The sequence below is a fragment of the Zerene cesonia genome, chromosome 25 (assembly GCF_012273895.1).
Source record: "Zerene cesonia ecotype Mississippi chromosome 25, Zerene_cesonia_1.1, whole genome shotgun sequence".
NCBI classification, from domain to species: domain Eukaryota; kingdom Metazoa; phylum Arthropoda; class Insecta; order Lepidoptera; family Pieridae; genus Zerene; species Zerene cesonia.
The window spans coordinates 1,535,579-1,559,064 of NC_052126.1; the positions used below are offsets into that span (position 1 = coordinate 1,535,579).

The 23,486-nt window shown below is 31.9% G+C and overlaps 2 protein-coding genes across 2 annotated transcripts; both read right to left on the minus strand.

Moving 5' to 3' along the window:
* Positions 1–1,832: 1,832 nt before the first annotated feature.
* On the minus strand, positions 1,833–8,643 carry LOC119836647 (calcium-independent phospholipase A2-gamma-like). Its single transcript, XM_038362034.1, has 10 exons — positions 8,048–8,643; positions 7,387–7,688; positions 5,637–5,774; positions 5,379–5,471; positions 4,932–5,130; positions 4,681–4,764; positions 4,223–4,341; positions 3,571–3,765; positions 2,994–3,225; positions 1,833–2,688 (listed from the first exon to the last, which is right to left on the minus strand). The coding sequence occupies exons 1-10, from the start codon at positions 8,166–8,168 to the stop codon at positions 2,423–2,425; spliced, it is 1,749 nt and encodes a 582-aa protein (XP_038217962.1). The 5' UTR covers positions 8,169–8,643; the 3' UTR covers positions 1,833–2,422.
* A 5,213-nt stretch (positions 8,644–13,856) lies between these two features.
* Positions 13,857–23,486, minus strand: LOC119836801. The gene is made up of 12 exons (XM_038362269.1): positions 23,202–23,486; positions 23,083–23,132; positions 21,580–21,738; positions 21,073–21,192; positions 20,393–20,530; positions 18,976–19,172; positions 17,970–18,172; positions 17,335–17,557; positions 16,640–16,789; positions 15,682–15,762; positions 15,267–15,390; positions 13,857–15,021 (listed from the first exon to the last, which is right to left on the minus strand). The coding sequence occupies exons 1-12, from the start codon at positions 23,250–23,252 to the stop codon at positions 14,853–14,855; spliced, it is 1,665 nt and encodes a 554-aa protein (XP_038218197.1). The 5' UTR covers positions 23,253–23,486; the 3' UTR covers positions 13,857–14,852.

Here is a 23,486-nt window from a genome sequence, read left to right on the forward strand (position 1 = left end):
CAGTGAATTTACATTTTAAACAAAATTTATAAAATATTAATAAACTCTGTCTTAATATATTATTGTACCCTTTACTTCTTTTGTTATTATAAATTATTATCTGTATTATTTTAATATCTATTAAAAAGCCTTAATAATAAATAAAAATTAGTACTCAGGTTACTTTGGTAGGTCTTCACAGTTTTCATAACGGAAAGATGGCAGTCACCGTAATGTAAGTGAAAGTGGCCAGTATCAGGCGAGTATATACCGTAAAGTTATGTCATCGATGGTACAGAATATTCGAGATTATTATTCATATTTTGCTAATGTTGCCATTGTTGTATGTAAATATAATTACACAACGAAGACTTAACATTTATAAAGAAAGAAGCACTTTAAATTGCTATTACAAATTAGTGAAACATTTAAACATATAAACATTGAATACTATTGAGGAATGGTGTTATAAAAAGAAAATATTCAGCTTTTTATTACTAGAGATAAAGTAATACTATACTAATATAACTATTAATACATAATTATTCGCCTACTTAAATGTATAGGCATGTTGCCTGACATGACACAATGTAACTAAGTACCTTTTTATCCCATAAGCAATCAATGTACTATAAAAATGAGGACATTTTGTAATGCATGTAACAATGCTTGTTGATTAACAGTCTACAATATTCTTTGATTTAATTACAGACTAAAAACTATAACTCGTACAGATATTTAGAAGCAGATTTCATTTGTCCATTCTTTAATTTCAGTCTTTAGCATTATATGCGCCCGTGAGAGTTGACTTTATCGCATTACTGTATGTAAACAAATAAACAAATAAAGAGCATGATTGTTAATTTTAGACATTAACATTCTCCCAAATTTTTATACCATTCTTAATTGCAGTTGGTATTAAAAGGGATAAAAAATAAAACACACAAAACTACAGTGAGTGTTTTTATTCCTTTAACAAATTATAAATGACTAGATAAACATCTACAGCTACATTCAAGCCAATAGTAAAGTTATCATATCATATATTTTGAGTGTAAAGCTGCAATGTGATCATTCCATATATTTTCTGTGAAAATTCTATATTCAAATTCACTCAGCATTCTATATTCAAATTCCAAATTTGAATCTAGAATTCGTATTGATTGGAGAAAGTATTGACCAAAAATCTTTTCAGAATTATTTTTAGACAATGACACACTTATATTAAAATGATTATCTTAAGTTATATAAGGGAGTTTTAAACTCAAAATTTTAACGATTACAATAAACAGGCACAGCACCTTTCTAATCAAATACAACAAAAACATAATGATTATATATTCGAAGTTATTTTTTAACCATTAAAGTTACTATATCTTATAATATCTCATAAGCTGTAAGAAAAATATATCTAGGGATCTAAGTCTTTCCTATATGTTTACCTCTTTACAATATTATATTATAGAATTTAATATTATTATTAATATAATATATAAAGCTTCTCATAATAAATATAGGTGCTTTTCTATTCTATGAAAAAGAAGATTTACAAGAATGAGATAGATATAGGCTTCATATTTAAAAATTGAGTATATATAACAGCTAACATAATTAATATCTAAAACTATCTACAATATCACAATAATAATAGATTTATTGCTTCCAAGCATCTATTCTAAATTACTTTAATAAGTCATAATAAAAACTTGTAAAATGGAATGTGCTAGAATAATTTCAATAATGGAATGAATGAGAATTCCATTTCCATAATCATTACTCCAACACACAACATATATATATAGTATATATTTTATTTGACAGTGACTAGTTCAAATGTTTAAAATTGTGTTCCGTTTTTAAAAGTTCTCAACTAAAACATTTCGAATTAATTTAAAAAGATTTTAAAACCATATCATGTTTGTTAAATTGTATGTTTTCTGTAAAATATAATCAAAAACTTAAAAATAAATTGCTATTAGCTACTCTTAAAGTATAGCATTTGATTCTGAAAATGTTAAATATAGTTTAGTACACCACATTTTTAAATAACTTCAAAAATATAATATATTTGATAACACATGAAAAACGGTCGATTTTAAACATTCAATATAGAACTGTATGCAGTTAAATAATTATTGCATCTAGGCTTATCACCATATATAGTAGCTTATGGTATTAAACCATATACTATAAACTATATTATCTTATAAAGATACATACATAATATATCTTATAAAGAATCAACCAACAAAATTGCTTTTGCCTTACAAAGTATGTATATGAAATCAAGGCATTCATCAAGCTTCTAACACTTTTATTCCCACAAATTAAATCACTTCATAAAGTTTTAGTCCCGAATTTAACTGTATAACTACACAGTATATTGAGCTTCGAAATTCAAACCGACCAATCAGCAAGTGGCATCCTGCTGATCCTCTAATTGTCAATTGCTCGGAATAATTCCCATAATTTGGCTCCTATGCTCGACGAAGTCTAGAATTTTCTGCGCCACTGTTCTTTTACGAACCAACATGGCGGCCGCTTGTTCGAATTTGTGTTGATTTCTTCGCATGTATGCGTATGTGTCTGTGGTCATGTTTTTCAACTTTTCCGGGTTTATTTCATCCATTGCGCACTCTTCGTGTAAGGGGGGGTTGAAACGATAATAACTGCCCGGTGGGAGTAAATCGTTTAATGATAGATGCACGCCTAAAAGGAATTTAAGATTACTATAAGTATACTATATAAATAAATATATGAAATATATTAAAATATTGTGTTATTGAACAATCATATTAATAGAAAACAATATAACGAACTTTCAATATAATTAAAATATAAAAAAAACTCTTCTCATTTTACAGCTTTCAATTAAAAAAAAATGGGTTTAGTCAACAAACGCGTAGCACTTGCATCCTGGATATTTGAATAAAGTTTTATTACTTAAAAACGACTTGAAAAACTCTAATTAAAAAATGTCATACAAATAATTCAAGTTAACATGTAATTTATACCTTCAGTATCTGTAGCGGAGTCGAGAATTTTATTAAATTTATCCTTCCAACTTGTACCAGTTGCGTCTTTCGCTAATCCTTTGCTCAGCAGTTGATAATCTAGATGTTTGTTCAGCGCCTGTCCAGTGCCCACCGAAATCACTGTGCCATTCTTTAATGAGTTTGCACCAAACAGTAGTTTGGCTTCGTGTAAGCCGACCGCTGTTGGATTGTTCACCATTATTCCGCCATCCTGGTAAATATAAGAGTTTTTATGAAAATATGAAATTATTAATAGTCAATTACATATTATGTGTTACCATATAAAAGAAAACTAATTAGAACTAATTGTAACTAAAATATGCCTCTATTACAACTACTTCCATAGGCCTATCAATTAAATCAATTAAATGCAATGTGCAGTGTCAGTGCACTGGATACAGTGTACAGTGTACTTGGGTGCGGTGTACTGGGTGCTGTGTACTAGGTGCTGTGTACTGGTTGCAGTGTACTGGGTGCAGTGTACTGGGTGCAGTGTACCGGGTGCAGAGTACTGGGTGCAGTGTACTGGATGCAGTGTACTGGGTGCAGCGCGCACCTGATGCAGCAGCCCGTGCAGGTTGAACTCGGTGAAGTAGGTGGGCGCGGCGGCGGAGGCGCGCACGGCCTGCCACAGCGCCGCGCGGCTCGTGCCCGGGAACACGGAGCGCACGCGGAACCCGCACTCGTACGAGCGGAACAGGAACGGCGCCAGCTTCGAGCCGGAGTTCACCACGCAGGACACCACCGACATCTGGGTCAGAGATTTGTTGGAGAAATTAGCCATCCGATAGTGCTTTTTTGGACTGTTTGTTATTTAATAAAAAATAAGGTATATATGATAAGCCCGTTTCCAGTAGTCAGCCCTTTCCTTTTCCTTTACCCCTTTTTTTTATGTCACAATCGGCAATGGAGCTGGTGGGACGCCTGATGGTAAGCGCTACCACCGCCCATGAACATTTGTAGAGGCGTAAAGTCTATTATAGACCTTACGCCTCTACAAATGGATTGCCGACTTAAAATTGGGAGGGGATTAAGAAAGGATTGGCGAGAGGAATAAAGGAAAGGACTGGGAAGGGGAAGGAAAAGGATATAGGCCTCCGATAGCGAGCAGCGCATCTGCAGAGTACTACCTCTGCGAATGTTCATGGGCGGTGGTGATTGCTTACCATCAGGTGAACCACTAGTTAAAAAAATACAATTTTACTCACTTTAGGCGCATTATATCGATTGCACTCGGTTAGTGTACAATCCTTCAGATTGTCCCTCAGCATCTTCTCCCATGCGTCTGTGTCGTAGTACGAATGATTCCATACTAGTCTAGACGTACCTGTAAAAAAGTGTATTATATTTCGTACATTTACACTTTATATGAAATTTTCTTATGTAAGAAATGAGTAAAATTGTTTTTGGTCCTTCGAGCCGGTTTAAAAGAGTATTGAATTTAGGGTAATACTTCATGAAAAAGTTTCTTTCATCATGATGTATAGCATCATATATTGCTTAGGTATTTTTTTGCCCTTTTAATATTTACTATATCGAAAAATCACGATGTTTTTGGTCCTTCGAGCCTTCTTTTTTCTTGAATAATTTTTATAAATACATGTAAAGTTCATAATAAATGCTAATATTTTAATAGTTATGCTACATTCCTTAATTATGTTCTCACCTCCAATAAGAGAAGTATTTCCAAACATTTGTTTCGACAACGTAAGATACATTTGATTCGCCGTCTCCAAGTTATTTCCGCTCGCTGAAACAGAAGTACCATATTACACACAATACAAATAAGTGTTGCTTTTAAACAAATTAATTTATTAATAAATATGTTTTCCACTTGACTTTTAATTACTCATTTACAAATGCAAAATACTGCAATCTTAATTTAAATAAATAAAATAATAATTATTATAATATTACCAATAACAGCAGCAATAATAGCACCAGTGCTGACACCAATAATATAATCAAAGAGATCATGCACTTTCTTTCCAGTTAAGTTTTCCAAATGCCTCAATATTTCTATAGCAATTATACCGCGAATGCCACCGCCATCTATTGATAATATGTTCGGTCCCCTACTTTTAGTGGGGCCCGTATAACCCATTAATGCTAAAGCCTGAAAGTGAAAAAAAAAAACAATATTTTACATTTTAAAACTCTAATTGACGGTTTTACAACTTCTGGCTATGGTCTGCTTAGCTCACATGTCAGTTAAATGCGTACGTTTACATTTAAATAATTAAATCTAAATCTCTTATATAAGGTAAGCATACAGCAAACTGTCATAGCGACTTAAGCAAATAGATTTCTAATGTTTTCGAAAAAGGTCCTTCGAGCCGGATAGCAAAAAAGGGATAAACTCACCTCATTAACAATGCCTTTGACTTCAATAGTGACTGGCTTATCATCAGATTTAATTTTGTGTTGAACCCTCAATAAGGCGCGTACGGCACCTTCCTGTTAATAAAAAAGGAAACTGAGCATTAGTTCATATAAATGAGATATTTCGTTACATAATATTACAATTACTGTCATTTTAAAAGCAATGAATCAAACCTCATAAATCGAAATGAAAATAATTATGCAATTTCGAAAATCGACAAGTATCAACGGCATATTTACCTTGATGGCATAATCTCTCGCTTCTGGATACTGTTGTAAATGTTCGATAAAATGCTCTGTTCTTTTGAGCAGACATTCTGGATTTTCTGCTGTCACTATAGCCGATATTACGTAGGCAGTGCGAGAATGGATAGAGGTCTGAAATATTTTAAAATATTCAGTATCGTTATTGGATATATTTATTTATCTGTTGTGGTTAGTTTTTCGATACAAGTTTGGTATGCTTGTTGATTCAGTTTTTGAAGTAGGTAGATGAATATTTTGGGTCTGAAAAGGAATTCTGTTAAGAAAAGTTCGAGTAATTACTTATGTTAAAGAATGCCTCAACTGTCGAAGCTTCATCAATTTAAGATGACTATTATTTTATCTATTCTACTAAATCTTATAAATCATAACAACTTTAACAGATTTATCAATATGCTAATCTATGGCCTATAAACCTAATTTCAGATCAGAGATAGAATGATTTCAAATTCTTTGCAAAAAAAACTTCAAAACAACAACATAGCATATTATCAGAGAGATAAGGGAGGTCAATTGTTTTTTTAACCACAGCACTATCACGCCTTTCACACAATGCATAAACAATGTTTATCACGCGTTTGCATCACGTTCTGAGTTATGACATTATTTGGTATCATATTGATTTAATCACATATGTCAATATGAGTACAGATTATAAGAATATCATCTCTTACTTTCGCGAATAGACATGACTTTAATAATAGTTTAGAGCCGAAATTTCGTCTTGTTTTAAATACAAATTAGGTGTAACATAAGTATCAGTAGATAATTTAACATAAAATCATGTTTCTGTTCATTTAAAACATATCATGTGAAACAGCACACTTTTATTAAAATAAAAAAAATCATTAAATCAGCTTTCCTACGTTTATAGTCCTAAGAGTCAGTTTAGCAATAACCGCAAATAATTAAAAACAGAATTAAACTGAAATTGAAAACATTCTGTCGGATATTTAAAGATTAAAATGAACTCCCAAACAAAAACATTTTTAAATAATTGGATCATAAATAGCATGTTCTTTATTTGATCAGATGGAGTCATATCAATTAAGCAAAGAAAATATTACAACAAGTATTAAAGTAATTAATGTGAATTTGTTTAAATACACTTCTGTCAACATGATAAAATTCTTATCTTAATACAAGTAGAAAATAAAATGTTTACATATTCGTACTTTAGTATATATATCATATTTATTCGTACTATAAGTCAAGCCTTCAAATTGTCAGAAATAGACAAGATTTAAACATGCCCACACAAGGCATTCAAAAAAAATGCTGTAGGTAACTTGCTGTTGTATCAGCTAAACCTCATTCTAAGTAAGAAGTATAGAATACCCATTTCATTAAAGTAATTCTGAAATAATTTAATTACAGTCCACATTTTTTTATTTCATTATATTATTTTACTAACAGTCCGCCCCGGAACTTAGCATGTGTTTCATATATTATAGACTTCTTCAATAAATGGGCTATCTAACACTGAAATAATTTTTCAAATCGGACCAGTAGTTACTGAGATTAGTATGTTCAAACAAACAAATTCTTCAGCATAGATTAAACAACATAAACATTGACTGCAACAAACTTAAGTAAAATTTGGAGATGTTTGAAAGTTTTACAAGTAGAGTTTTACATTTCTCAATTATTGTAGAATTAGAGAGAGAGTATCATCAGATCTGTCTTCTTTGGTGAAAGCACTTACTATTCTACTATTAAAACGTACCTTTGTAACCAATGGCTTATTCGACTTCCAGCTAGGTTCGGACATTTTTCCAAAATGCAAGTCCTTCTTGAGTTTCAATCCTTCCCACAAACCCTCAAATGTGATTTCCTTAGCTTCCGACCCCACTGTGAGTGCATCTTTCTCGTCACCCTTTTGAACTTTCTCCTTTGACACTCTCTCAGTCTCTTCCACAGTAGTGGCATTAACTGTGTGTTCATTGGCTTTTGCTTCTTTTACTTTCGGTTCTACTTGTGCTTGTGATAGCCGGAGAGATACTGCCTTTTCAAATTTCTTTATAAGACCTAAAAGTTCAATAATTGAGAGTTTTTATATAAATTAAACGACAAACTTTATGTAGATTTAATTTTAAATAACTGTATTTCTTTTGACTTATCATAAAATCTTTACGACATTCATTTTTTAAACAGTATTTTTTCATTTGAACAAAGAGTACATTTTTAATTCAATATGATCAGATCATTTAATTTAATCTGACTTGTTTATCTCGATCATTGAAGTCTTACAATATTACATCTATAATTAGACTTACAAGTTTATTCACCTAACAATAATTGTGTCAATAGCCTTAGGCAAATTAGGTCACATTTAAAAAAAACTTCTCCTTTAACGAATGCAATATATGATACGTTTAAACACTCACTTTCCCATTGCTCCGGGGTGGCTGGTTTTATTCTTTGCACTAGCTTCTCGACCTCCGTATTCAAGTTCGTCATAGATAAATAATGCCTAATCGCACGCCACTGACCACCTAACGACGACATGATGACTATTTTCAACACCCAAAGAACAGTCAGTAAGTTATGTCTCAGTTAATATTTAACTTAAATAAAACACTAATATCTCCGAACTTATCGTCTTTGTCTGCTGTCACGTACGCACTAATAGTTTTATTTATAAAAGTATTCGTTTAAGAAACTTCTCGAGCTTCTAGATAACACTGATGAAGTTACTTCACTGTTCTGTCGTTTTCTATACACTAAATTTTATGTTAAACCTTGGCAAATAATTTAAAATCGCTTGTATTATTAGATCGATGACAGTTGTAGTACTGACGTAAAATCGCACGATCAGTGCTACCAACACTAGCGAATCAAAACAAACACAGTTTTAGAGCAGCACAATCACTTCCGCTTTATGTATATCTCAAACACGTTTTAAAATTAATACGTAAGTTCAGAGGTTTATAGTTTATACTCCAAGGACCAGTTATGTACTGATCAAATGTTAACAAAAACACCAGTTTTATACGTAAAGCAAAACATGTTTGTATGTGATTAGATCGTAAATAAAGTGTGACGGAGCATTCGCCACACCTCTGTATTGGCTCAATGATAACGTTGCAGACTTTCAGATGTAAACAAACATCGTATGATCATCTGGTCACTGTTCCAAATTCCCACGCGTTCAAATCACTCAAAATATTTGTTTGGCACAATTTGAATTTGAATAATAATTATTATGGATTCATACGTAACGTCTAGTCTAAACTATTATTTTAGCCTTCTATTATTTGTAATATTAAACATTTTTTTGAGACAAAATAAAAAGAAAGACATTTGTTAGGTAATTGAAGAACAGCTACTCAATATTACAACATAATTCGATCGCCTTTTTAACGGATCCGGTAACTCCTAGTGTAGATATCATAATACATTTTTGTTACAATAAATCTACGTATATCGATAATTCTCGAAGCACAAAATAAGGCTTTATACGTAATATTAGCTGTTTCCACATTCCAGTTCTTTATCTAAACCTTCCACCTAAAAACAAACAAAAAATATATGATGAAATTTTCATATTATGTCCGTCCAGACGTTTAGGAGGAGTTCAGTGCATACACACGAACAAAAGAAAGACATAATGTATAAATGTATAAAATATATGCTTTCGGTAGGATGTTTTTTAAATTAGCTGGTTTTGTTATTGAAGAATTTATTATGTTTGAAGAATCTGGATGCCAAATTCGCATTAGGTTTTACGCGCATTAATGGTGTACTTTGTCAATAAACAAACAAAATTTATTTATCACATTTCACATGACTCATGACATTTCGCAGTACATCTAATCTCATCGAAGGTTTGAAAAAATTAATGCATATTACCTTCACAATTTAATTGGATGAAGATAAAACAACACAAGAGTTTTTCAATTTGTATTTTTCGTTATTGCCCTGATTTACTTTATGTACCCACAGATGTATGTAAGATGATGCTTATTATTATGTAAAGCACAAGAGATTTTAATATTTTTAACATAAACACTTATGTAGCCATTCATAGTGAAAAAAAAACCTTGAAACCATCTATATTTTTCTTATCCACGCGGGCGAAGCCGCGGGCGGAAACCTATTACTTCAATTACCCATGTATCTATATTTCTAATACTGAATTCGAAAGAATCGTTAAAAAATGTTTAGTATTTAAACGCATAAGTAATCAAATTAGCTTAAATGCAAAATAAGTCACACATTTTTGTTTTTTTTTATGTTGGTAATATCACTCAAAGGTATAACAAAACACGATTTTAACTAATTCATCTAGTGCGTTGTTCTCTCTCTAAATTGTATTTGCATAACTAAGTAGGTATATAGGTAATGAGCATTATAAGAAAAAGTTCTAATGAATGTGCAAATTATATCACATATATTACCTATATTTAAGAGATTTAAAAACACGTACCGTAAAAGGGACGTGTTTTTAAATCTTATCAATATGTAAATCCAGGCGGTTTTTCTTAATTGTGTAATAATAACGATAAAAATAAAAGATACCTACCTAAATCCTTACATATTTGGCAAAGATTACGTATATTTACGCGTCAAGGTTAACATTTCACTGTTTGATAAAACTACGCGTGCCTCATTGATAAATCGCAAATCGCGAAAAGCAAGGTCAAATGTTTATACGACGCAAATCACTAAATCTAAATCATGTGCCAAAAGACATAGGCATTTTTTTTAGTACCAATATAACTATTGTATAGCTATCTGCATTATTTTTTTAAATGAATTACGAAAAATTTTATGGCCAAGATTAACTATAAGAGCAATTGAGACAATAAAGTTGATAGCATGTTTTTAGTTCTTTCAACTACATTTATTAGGTATGACCCTAATAAACTCATCTTCCCATATTACATATTGATATCAAATTCCAACGAACGGGCGAGATTGTTTTTTTTTAATAAAACAATATATAATATAAAACATCAGCATATATTTTCACTAAAACGTAACAATCATCCAGTTATAACATATAGATTATCTACATGATTACAGATTAGGCAGACGTTAATAATTAAATACTACTTGTTCTTATATTTCGTTAAAACATTTAAGATTCATTCATTTCATTGTAAAAAGAGTTTTTGCTTACTGCTTGCAGGAAATTAATTAATATTTCGTAATACATACAATTTTGCATAGCGATACGCCCTGGCTTCTCCTGTGGTACATATATAGCACATAGCACTTAGAAATCACGTACATATCCAACGGTGGAAGAATTTTTGAAAACGGTCTAGTTGTTCCTGAGGTTAACGCATTATAACAAAAAAACGTTTCAGCTTTATATTATTAGTATGGAAGTATACTGTAACTGTATCGTGAGACAGATATATCAAATATCTAATCTAATAACTAAATACATATAAAAATCAGACTAAGTATCGTACAGGGTTCTATAATAAATATAATATTAGTAATTCTCTTATAAGTCGCTAAACCACATCATATTTTGTTTTATTGAAACCTTTTAATTATGCATAATTATATTTCACTATATTTGACGTTTTTGTAGTGGAGATTTTTAATCAAAATGATTTCAACACACACAGATTTTAATTTCATAGAAAAAGTACAAAATACCGAAATATCATTGTCAAACTGGCAAGAACTTTCATGATCAAAAACCAAAGAATATAATTATAAAGAAAATATAAGTAGGAAAATTAATATGAAAATTATATAATAATAATTATATGTGCACGTACTTTTTTAACGATACACAAATATTGCATTAAATAAATATAATTTAAACTGTCAAACAAAAAAACGGCTCAAAACATTATACTCTGTCAAAAATCTATGCTTAAACAATAAATAATAAAATAAAAAACAGATGGTTGTACATACATAAACTGTATTAATTATGTCCAACAACGTGTTTTAATCATAAAAACTTTATCACTTTTACATTTTTTTTTTTTTTTTTTTTTTTTTTATGTCATAGCGGGCAGCTGAGCTGGTGGTTCGCCTGATGTAAAGCGATCACCACCGCCCATAAACATTCGCAAAGGTAGTACCTCTGTGAATGCGCTGCCCGCCTTTATGGGGTAAGGGAAAAGGAAAGGATTAACGACTGGAAAGAAGGAATGGACTAGGACGGGTGAGGAAAAGGAAACGGGCCTCCGGCTCCCCCACTCACCGTACGAAACACAGTGGCATGCCACTATTTCACGCCGGTTTTCTGTGGGGGTGTGGTACTTCCCCGGTGCGAGCTGGCCCAATTCGTGCCGAAGCGTGCTCGACTCCCACAATAAACATTAACTATCTTTGACAAACCAACCCATTTAATGTTGTTGTAATCAAGCATTATACGTCATTCAACTGCAAATTAAAAAGCAGCACTAGCCAGTTTTGTGACACTTAAAAATAAAAAAAAAAATATTTATAAAGATATGAATTGTTTTGAATTCCCTTTTTAATTTTTCCGAAATATACTGAAAATAATGCTTGTAAAGTCATCTATACATCTCTTTCCTTCTTTTTCTGAGCCATATCTTTCTTCTCTTTCATGTAAGGAAATATCAAAGCGTGACGTGTCATAACATATTTATCCATCATAGATTAAGAGGAATAAATTATTTTACAACGATAGCAATGAAAAATAGAGCATATTTTTTGTAGATTATTTTTTTTTAAATTAAGTAATACGTAGCAGTATCTTATTCATGTTAAAAAAATCATCAAACGAATACTGTTGATAAATAATGCATATACGATACTTGTGATTAATGTTTTGCTACGAATGACTAAAATCTAAACTATTGCAATTACCTATAGCAGATTCATGGATACATTAATTTCCTACACGTTTGTGTGAATAAAATACATTAGTAAATGTTATTCTGCCTCCCTTTGCACACCTAATATTTATCCTTTACCTATGGGGTTGCCTAGAAGAAATCACTCTTAAGTGATAAGGCCGTCCCGTTATACAATATCTTCATTGTTTAAATTTTCTTTTTTCTTGTTCTTTCTATAATGTGTAATAAAGGTGTTAAAATAAATACATTACAGTGATCGAAAATTCGTATACGTTTAAATAATTATGTAAGAAATCCTACAAAATTACAACCGAAAAAAGCTATATATAATATCTTCAGCTTCCTTTTCGAAGCGAGTTAAAAACAGCTACCATTCCTTATACGGTTTAAACGTATTATTTTAGCAAAACCTTTTTTTTTTAATTTTAATGTAATTTAAAAAAGAAAATAATAATGGGACTATACGGAATGCACCAGTTTTCAAATAAAAAAAGAATCCTTAAATTCGATTCCGAACCCAGGAAACAACACAAAAAATACAATATATGACAACCTCCTCTTTTGAAGTCGGCTGAAGTACAAACGAGTAAAATGTAAGAATTATAATATGCAAAGAATATAACATTAATAAAAAAACGATTCTATGCAATAAAACTTTCATTATGTATCTTTGAATTTGGTCTTTTATATTGCGTTATTTTATAGCATATTTTTTTTTGTTATTGGTATATAAAATGGGAATAGCAAAGGATTTATGACTTATAATCAAAGTGTCCGAAGCAAAACTCTGCCCACGCGTGCATTAGGCAGACTTGTAATATAAAGGATACAAACAACTTGAACATTACTGCCCCGAAATAAGGTGTCAATTTCAATGAGTGTTTTGTGCCGCTCGGATATTTTTAAAGATCTTTTAATAGACGATTGTAAATCTAGCAGTTAAAAGTATGTCAATGCTGATATACCGAGAATTGAAATGCAATGTTTTGCATTGAAATGCTAATATAAAAAAATTATATTACAAATTTATTTCACATAATTTTAAATTCAAATTCAATAAATTTTGGCACCATTAGCAGACCAAGTTATTTTTAAATTAAATTTCTTAAATATCCCAATCATATCGAAATTAAAAAAATCAAATATTAGATTTTATTACAAAAAATCTAAAAAAAAAAAAAGATTTTCATTCCTACGAAGGGTATAAAAAGAAATTTAACGGTTTAATCTTTTATTTCCATTCATGGTCTTTACTTTATTCGTACCTCATTAATATTCTGGAGATGCACCACATTATTACAAGACATAATATCTATTCTCTTCTCTCTTTGAGGCAAGTTAAAAAAAACGCCTATATATTCAAACTAGCGGTCCGCCCCGGCTTCGCCCGTGGTACATATTTAGTCTAAAGCCTTCCTCAATAAATGGGCTATCTAAAACTGAAATAATTTTTCAAAACGGACTAGTAGTTCCTGAGATTAGCGCGTTCAAACAAACAAACTCTCCAGCTTTATAATATTAAAAGTGAAAACTAATATAGATTAACTGGATTCGAGAAAGTTCATATTACAAAAAAAATAATCCATGATTAAATGGACACCAATTATTATCACATCGATTCAATAGACAAAGCCAACATTAATTACACCTTAATTTAAAGCCACATTCATACAATTATCAGTCTTTTTTCATTCAAATTATTGATACTGTGCGTTTAACATTAGTGCGATACGAAATCACTACAATTAGGTACCGTTATCGGTATCGGTACCACACCGATATTTTACAATAGCATAACCGTTACAAACGGTTATATATGGGGATTTAATACACGTGCTAGATAGTGTAGTTATAGAGATGTTATGGCATAGCGTTATATCGTTACAAACTTGGATATGAGAAGTATGTATTTTTTAATATTAATCCATTATAATAATGGATATATTATAACATAAATGCACAAAATTCAGCGTTACATATGAAATGGTTTACAAAGCTTATTCGTCATTAATTTTATTAATTCAAACTGCGTTTCGAAGTTATTAAAAAGAATAGTCGTTTCACTGAAAAAAAAAAACAGCATGAATAGAATTGCTTACGATAGATACACTACATTACGTATTTCGGCTACTCGATTAGTTAGGCATATTCATAGTAAGACACTAAATATTTCGAATTTATAGGACACATCTAAAACAAACCACATTTTCGGTATTTACTGTGCTATACATACAAAAAGTGTCAACTATTATTATTCTACATAACTTTAACTACTGCCGTCCCAACACAATACCGTTCGAAGCAGGTATCGTTACGCACCGACCTCTATCCAAACCATCATAACGTCACCGAATACCGTTACCAAACCGCACCGAAATCGATGTGACACCGTTATTTACGTTGTCAATGCAATGCAGTACTCGGACAAGGTTTTCAGCCCGTATCGGCCAACGACTCTAGTATTAGCTCCAGATATAGCTGGGTTGATGTGTGCGTTGTGCAGTTCCGACACTTGCGTTGAACAAGCCGCCGCGGGGTCACCAGATCCTGATAGGCTACCTAGCCTAAAAATAACAAATACTATTTTATATATGTTATAATAAATAATACACAATAGGAATACTAAGATATATTAACAAAATAACGAAAAGTACACAAAATATTCCAGGTTTTAATGTATGTATATTACTCTTTGCACGCAAAAACTACAGAACCGATTGTAATGAAATTTTGGTATGTAGATAGCTGGACAACTGGAATAACACATAGGAAACCGCCGGGCGCAGTTAGATTACATATAAATGCTTACCAAAACTCATTTCCAGGGTGGGCATTCCCATCCCAAGGATACGTCATAACTAGCAGCTTTCCCGCGTGTTCGCCCGTCAGTTTCGAAGAGGGCTCCCGCTTTTCTATTTGTACGTTAATGCCACCTTTAAATAAAAATTACAAGTTGTATTGCTATGAAAAAATGAAATTACAAAACTATGTACCTCATTAAAATAAATGCAAAAACAACTACATATTTTATACTGTTCGGTACAATAATTTATTCGATCTAGCTTTTCATCTGTCAAACGTGATGTAGAAAAAAAAACACTTATTCTATAATATTATATATAAACAATAAGTGTGACATAATACATAAAAATTTAAATTTTTTATTATTTACAATGTTACATATTACAGTTACATATTTTACTAGTTTACATATTATTTCTTACCTTTGGGATGTCGTTTACTCTCGAAGAATATTCGTTTCTCGGTTGGCGACGAGCCCGATGCAGATTTGTTACAAAATAAATCTGTAAAAGATCAATTGTACATACGGTGTCGCATTAAAACGGATACCGTTATCAAATATCGGTATGAAAATTCGTTATCGTTACGCTAAACCGTTATAAATAGATTTTTTTTTAATTTTATTAATTTAAATTATTAAGAAAGTTGAGATGTTTTTATGCGATTGGGAAAATCAGAATGTCAAAATGGGAAAATCAGTGTGATTGGGAATATCATTTGTACTAAAGGAACCTTTAAAAATATTCTTAACAATATCCATTCAAATATCTTATGTTCGCTATCCGTTTGTCTGTCACCGGGCTGTAATCTCAAGACACGTGATAGCTAGCCAGTTGAAAATTTCCGAGACCATATATTTCTGTGGTACTGTATAACAAACAATAAAAAATTCGAGGTTAAGCAACAATTGGCACGGTTAGAAGTTGGATGGTAGACGATTATTTTTTGTAGTTGCTGTTTAGTTTACTTTTTTTTTTTTTTTTTTTTTTATGTCATAGCGGGCAACTGAGCTGGTGGTTCACCTGATGGTAAGCGATCACCACCGCCCATGAACATTCGCAATGGTAGATCCTCTGCGAATGCGCTGCCCGCTTTTTTGGGGTAAGGGAAAAGGAATGGATTAACGACTGGAAAGAAGGAATGGACTGGGACGGGTGAGGAAAAGGAAACGGGCCTCCGGCTCCCCCACTCACCGTACGAAACACAGTGGCATGCCACTATTTCACGCCGGTTTTCTGTGGGGGTGTGGTACTTCCCCGGTGCGAGCTGGCCCAATTCGAAAACAAATTACTTGTACGGAACCCGCACTGTTTGCAGTTCCGACTTGCACTTGACCGTTTTCATTAATGTCTATTTAATTACGTTAACTTTATAACTCACCTTCTATAGGTTTACTTGGTTTTATGTATGCAAAATTAACGTCAGATACATGGTTCAATAAATCCTTCTTGAGGAAAGCTCGAATTCGCTCCAGAAACGTGAGCACGTACACGTCAGTTTGGTGCGGGCTCAACTTCCAAACGCCTAGACCTGAAATGATAATACTTTTTGTGGATTGATTACACTACAAAGTTCTATTTGAATGTTTGTTAGTTGGCAAAAGAGCTGATGGGTTGCCTGATGGTGACCAGCACTACCTATAAAGATTTGCAGAGGCCATATGCCTGTGAAAACGGATGGCCAATTTAAGCGGATAACGAATAAGGAAGGGATTGGTGGAGGGAATAAAGAAAAGGATTGTCAAGGGTAAGGAGAAGGATATGGGCCTCCAGCTCCCCCACTCACCGTACGAAACACAGTAGTATGCTACTATTTCACACCGGTCCTCTGCGTGTGCCCGTGTGAGCTGGCCCAATTAGTGCCGAAGCATGCTCGACATAGAACAATGCGAACAGTTCGTATATTTCTATTTTCATTAATATTTTTCGTGTTAAAAACCACACCTTCCCCATATAGGCAATGTTTTACTTCATATAATTTTTCAGCATGATTGCTCAGGTTTACGTACGTCACGTACGTACGTCCGTCAATGCTTCGCAATTATATTTTTAGTAAGTAAAAAATTTTATACTTACCGCAACCCACAACATTTAAGAACGCACTCCCCCCCACTTCCCTCCCTCTCCACTCTGCCTCCATTAAAGCGCACTCGGCCATAACACTTATCCGCTTGTAATACAGTTCATTATCGAACACACCGCGTGGTGTCTTCACGTATCTTTCTAGAAACTTCTTGTCGTCTGGTTTGTCCGTTATGTTCACGTACGCGGTTAGTTCTTGATATGTATAGCTGTGAGCCTGAAAAAGTTAGTTAAATATAAGGAAAATATATTAAGAAAAAATTAAGACAACTGGGCGTATTATAAACAACTTGCCATAGCTATTTATTTAAGGTGGGCGTCATATGTAACATACATTCAAATTAACACCTTATTACGAGACAGTAATTTTCAAAGTCCATTGAAACGCTCTTTAGAAAACTCTGCCGAATATACGCGCAGGCAGAGTTTAGCTACGGACACTTAAGCATGATTGTAAGTCCATTACTATTTATTAGGTTATTGTTGCTAATGTATTTATATATACATAACTTTATAGTTGAGGCAGTGAAAAAAGAATACGAAATGCGTGTCTTGTATAGTTTATATTCTATATAACTACCAATTAATAGGAAATTACTATCAGAAATTATTATAATATATAATATAACCTGATAGAATTCCGACCAAATCTGTCTCCACATATGTTTGGCCGACTGATTATTCCTTACGTATGTTGTTTTCAATACATTAAGACACGTGGTCGGTGTAACCTCTTCGCCGTATCCATTTTCCAGAACGTTCTGTTGTTCCGTTATCAATATATCTTCGTATTCCATTCGTTCCGGACGCTCGAAGCGTGGACCGATTAGACCTGGAATTTATGAACAATAAATTTAATAAAGAAAGGTAAATATAGTATAAAAACGACAATAATAAAATTTGAATTTCTCAATTGTCATAATCATAGCAAAGAAACGGTATTCCAAATTTCCAACTCTTTCTTATTATACTATGGGAATATTATCTACTAAATGTAGCTCTTAAAGAAAATCGATCAGTGAAACAGATGTACATCATCTGCCCCTTACCCCACTAGGCGACACGGGACTTCACTTTAAATGTATCTCTTACAAAAGAATCTGTATTATGAAATGAAATATAATACATTAACATAATACTCGGTTCAACCAAGAATTTGTTTTACCTATATTTGTTTAATGTAATAAGAGTTTAACAAGTTATGAGTGTTTGTGTTATTTTTAATATTTAACTATCTGCGCCCAGCGGTTTCACCCGCGTAAGTCCGTATCCCGTTGGAATAATAATAATAAGTTGCCTATAAGTTATTCCAGTTGCCTAGCTATCTACGTACCAAATTTCATTGCAATCGATTCAGTAGTTTTTGTGTGAAAGAGCAACAAACACACACACATCCTTACAAACGTTCGCATTTATAATATTAGTAGGAAGTAGGAATAGAATACATTAACATAAAACTCGGTTCAAGCAAGAATTTGTATTACCTATACTTGTTAAATGTGAAGGGTTTAACAAGTTATAAATGTTTGTGTGTTTTTTTTTATTATTTGATTTAAAAATTAAAATCTCAATCACATTACAAATCTCATGGAGATTTCCTCAACCACGCGAGTACAATCGTAACTAAATACTCACCGATAATAACAGCATCATCTTGCACATTCTCCTCATCCACCGCACCGCTGTTGCACCTGCTGCCATCGTTTATACATTCGGTGTACCCGCTGATGTACACCATGGCGCTGAGCTTGATTTCATCGTAGCTGAGACAGTTCTCCAGCTCGAGGGGCGGTTTCTGTTGTAGCGTACCGATTTGCTCCCAGCCGTCGTTGCTGAAAAGATATTTAGAAAAAAAAAAATTAAATATCAACTTTTAGAACTAAACAATTTGAAGGCAATTAATTTGTATTTTCTTGTATGTTTTTTTTTTTTGCGAGTATTACGTATGTAGAAATTAAAGACGTTTAATCGGATTTTAAACGCGATTTTCTTATTTAAACAATTTTGGTACTAGACTGAATGCACCAATTTTTTTATGTGATCATACCACATAAAAATTTAATAATGTTTTTTTTTACTAAAAATACTATTTTATTTTTAACTAGCGGTCCGCCCCGGCTTCGCTGTGGTACATCTACATCCAGATCCTGCTAAGATTATAAACGTGAAAGTTTTTAGGTATGGATGAATATATGGATGTTTGTAAGGTGCTCTTTCACGCGAAAGCAGTTTATCGACGCTCACTTCGCAACGGGCCGTGCAGCAGAAATCGTGATATTTGAATTTCACCACAACTTCAAAACTAAACGTCCAATTTTAATCATTCAGTGACCAAATATTATCAACATAAACTGTACTTATTGATGAAATAATTTATTTTGATAAGGATTAATAGCGTGAGTAAAATAAACGCGTTTAAATGTAGTCCAAAAAAAATTCAAGATTTTTAAATAAAAATTTGGTTGTTGTGCCTCACTCGACATAGATAGGTATAGTGTGTCGCGGACTTTTTTGTAGATATTTATAACATCTACAATTAATTCTAACATTTTATGGTATTTGTAGTTTAGGCAGCGTACGCAAAATAAGTAATTGGTTGATTTTTTTCAGTTAATCGAAAATATCTCACGGAACCCTATTTTTTTCCAAAATAAAATATAGCCTATGTTACTCGTGGATAATGTAGCTTTCGAATGGTGAAAGAATTTTTAAAATCGGTCCAGTAGTTTTTGAGCCTATTCATTACAACCAAACAAACAAAGTTTTCCTCTTTATAATATTAGTGTAGATGTGAAAATATCACTATCATATGTAAGCAAGTAAATAAAATATAACTTTATTAAAATTATACTTTACAATTACTATTGTACTTCTACATTCCAATTTTAATACATGTACATAAATAAAATACCTTGCTTCAACAATAAAGTTGAGAAATAAATTACTAAAGAAAATTACAAACTAAGTCAAATAAAAAACGAAAAACACCAACAAAAGCAACAAAAAGACAAAAAAAACATTTAAAAAACTTATCACAATTATATTTCCTTACCCACTTTCACCAGATAAAAGTTTATATGTATCCTTTTTCGATAGGAACGCAACTGCACGTTTCTTTAATAGCCTATCGATAAATTCTGGTACAGTCATATTGTTGTAAAAAGCCTTTTCTATTGATGAACCAAATTCCCTGAAAATATACAAGAATGTATGTAACTTTTTAATAAAAAATACAACAATTGAATCAAATACACAGTGCTTAGAATGAAAATTTTACATTGCATATTTTTATTGCTAGCCATCCACTGTCATATTAAAGAAAAGATTAATAGCGGTGGAGTTTTCCTCATATAACTCTCGCTTGCGTGGGTTCTCCGTTCTCCAGGATAAAAAATATCTTAGGTCTTTTTACGGGTCTTAAGCTATATATATGTAAAATTTCACCGAAATCGATTCAATGGTTTAGGTGTGAACACACAGATTTTCTTTCGCATTCATAATATTAGCAGGAATTTTGTTTGCTTAATACTGAACTGTTCAAAGAAAGATTAACAAAAAATATCCTTAAACACATCTATTTAATGCAAATACCTTAATTACAGGTATAAAGTAAACTTTCGCAAAAGACTATAAGCAGATAAGGTGACGAGGATTTTATTTTGCATGTAGATGGCAAGACCCAGTGTCTCATCTGCCTCCTAGAGTACATCCTTCCTTAAACTAATTAAGTACCTTTTATAAATCAAAAAATGTGTCATTAACAACAGCACTCTCTCGTGTATTATTGGGTAAGTGGATTTAATATTTCTCTTTAATCTCTCCAGTGGTTTTCGTTCTATTAACGTTTCCAATCTGAAAAATAATTTGGTTATTCATACTAGTTCTTTGTTGTACATTATACAAGAGTTGGATTATTTGTGTGAACATACTAATTACAGGAACTACTGAACTATTTTGAAAAATTTTTTCACTGTTGTATATGTACATAATGCCTGAGTACTATAGGCTATATACATATATGTACTGATAGTACATAGTTTATATTTCAGTGTTATGTTCTATTTCAATTTTATTATTATCACTCTTTTTAAAGTACTACAAATTGTTGGTTTGTTTTAAGACACAAAAAAGGTTGTTCAAGATTAATCAACTTTTGAATTTGTTTAGTTGCCAAATAGTCGAAAACATATTTTTGCATCTTATGATTACTTCCATTACTTAAAAACTGTTTTGACTAACCTCACAGTTTCAATGGGAAAGGATATGGGAAAATTCTTGCTTCTCTCTATAATTTCTGACACATCATCTATTAACTTTGGTGCGGGCAAGTCTATGCATTGCTTTAACAGATCATTCATTTCTTTTCCCATACTTGGATAGCACCAGTCAGGTTTGCACCTAAAAATTATATGAAGTACCCATTAAATACAAATTGAGAGTTCTCTAGGGATATTAATCTTTATCATAATTTTTTTTCATTTTAAAGACATTCCCAAAAATGAAAAAGGTTCTCAATTGAAATGTTTTTTATCTTTGGTTTGTACCTAAGCAACTTTGTGGGTTTTCTACAAGTTGATGTGTTTCCTTTTGATATGGAATTTATGTAATTTAGCAAACCAGCCCATGAACCCTTTTTGTAGCAAATAATTATTTATAGTGATCAATCGCATTATGAGCCTTCTGATCGCTGTACATGTTAGAATGAGATTTATTTATGAGTGTTCACTGGGATTGAAAAGAAGAAACATTGGTTGCAATGTTAATGCACTAACACTTTTGATATATTATGCCTGTGAATTATGGTTGTTAATAAACTACCACACCCAACCAGAGGTCTGCAAAATTGTTACATTACACATTTATAAATTGTCTTTTTTATGCAATATTTAATAATGCTTCTGTTAAATATGGAAAATATGTCTATAATCTAATCCTTCATAATAACAAATACAGATATAATTTAGAAAAAGAAAACTTAATGGTTACTGTGTCATTTATGGCAGTGATTTTCAGTTAGATGTTCTGTTCACAATAATACACAATAAGGGCTCTGTCAACATGTTTTTAAGTCATGTTATAGTAACTCAATACAGCTTTTGCAAATACACACATAAATAAAACACATTGTAGTAAGAAACCTTACACATACAATCAAATAACTGAAATAAACATAACAAAACAGTTGTATGGCTTCAATGTGATCTGATTGTACATTGTAATATAACATTCACTGTTTATACATGTCTGTAACACAATTAAACTGATTATAAAATTATGGGATAGGACTCTGGGTTTTATTGTACTAGCGAGAAGCTGTGACCCAACTAAAATACAAACAGAACCTAATAAATAAATAATAGTATCCAAGCATACCAATGTTTGCTAAGATAGATAGTTAATTTTTTACTAAATATTGAATCTCTGCTTCCTTAGATTATGCTAAGACACTTGAAAACCACTTTACTGATTTAATTCATTTTTTATTTTTGATATTATCAAGAAGTATATGCATGTAGTATGTCTAGTTTTCGCGTGAAACAGTAATAATTTTACATTCATACAACGTTTGATATTTGTAATATTAGTGTTTAAAAGAGGATGTAATTCATAACATTTGCATCATCACAACATCATTGGGTTTTATGATATCAACCTTTTTCAACATATAACTTTTACTATAAAGTTCAATCAACTTATGTATGCGTAAACAAGTATTGAGGAAGGAAAATCATAACAACTTACCACGGTATACTTTGGAACTGGCGCAATATGTCCATCATGTGATGCTTTCTCTACAACAACTTGACTATAAAGCAAACGAAAAATTTACCGGCAAATTAAATCAAATATGGTAAACTTACAGAAAACTGTTTTGTAAAAGAAATAACAGAAATTAAGCGACGCACTTTCATGTGAAATAAATTAAAAACATCACAGTTTATAGTGTTTACAAATAAGTATGATGTAAGGTTTAACGCGTTATTATGTTAAGAAATTGTTTTTAACTTAACGATAATTGCAAATTTTAATTAAAAAGTGCTGAATAACAAATACGTTGACAAATTATGATGCACATTGCAAAACTGTAGAAACTGCGAAATTACAATTTGCTTTTGCGAAATTTTACACAAGTGATTGTCAACGTC

Excerpts from the sequence above, each read along its gene's own strand:
- LOC119836647 (XM_038362034.1), bottom strand. The coding sequence starts at position 8,168 with ATGTCGTCGTTAGGTGGTCAGTGGCGTGCGATTAGGCATTATTTATCT. Across the intron at positions 4,342-4,680 it reads AAATACTTCTCTTATTGGAG|GTACGTCTAGACTAGTATGG; the intron begins GTGAGAACATAA and ends ACTTTTTTACAG. Across the intron at positions 2,689-2,993 it reads CTCCGCTACAGATACTGAAG|GCGTGCATCTATCATTAAAC; the intron begins GTATAAATTACA and ends AATTCCTTTTAG.
- LOC119836801 (XM_038362269.1), bottom strand. The coding sequence starts at position 23,252 with ATGAAAGTGCGTCGCTTAATTTCTGTTATTTCTTTTACAAAACAGTTT. Across the intron at positions 23,133-23,201 it reads CTTTTACAAAACAGTTTTCT|AGAAAGCATCACATGATGGA; the intron begins GTAAGTTTACCA and ends AAGTTGTTGTAG. Across the intron at positions 15,022-15,266 it reads CACCCTGGAAATGAGTTTTG|GCTAGGTAGCCTATCAGGAT; the intron begins GTAAGCATTTAT and ends TGTTATTTTTAG.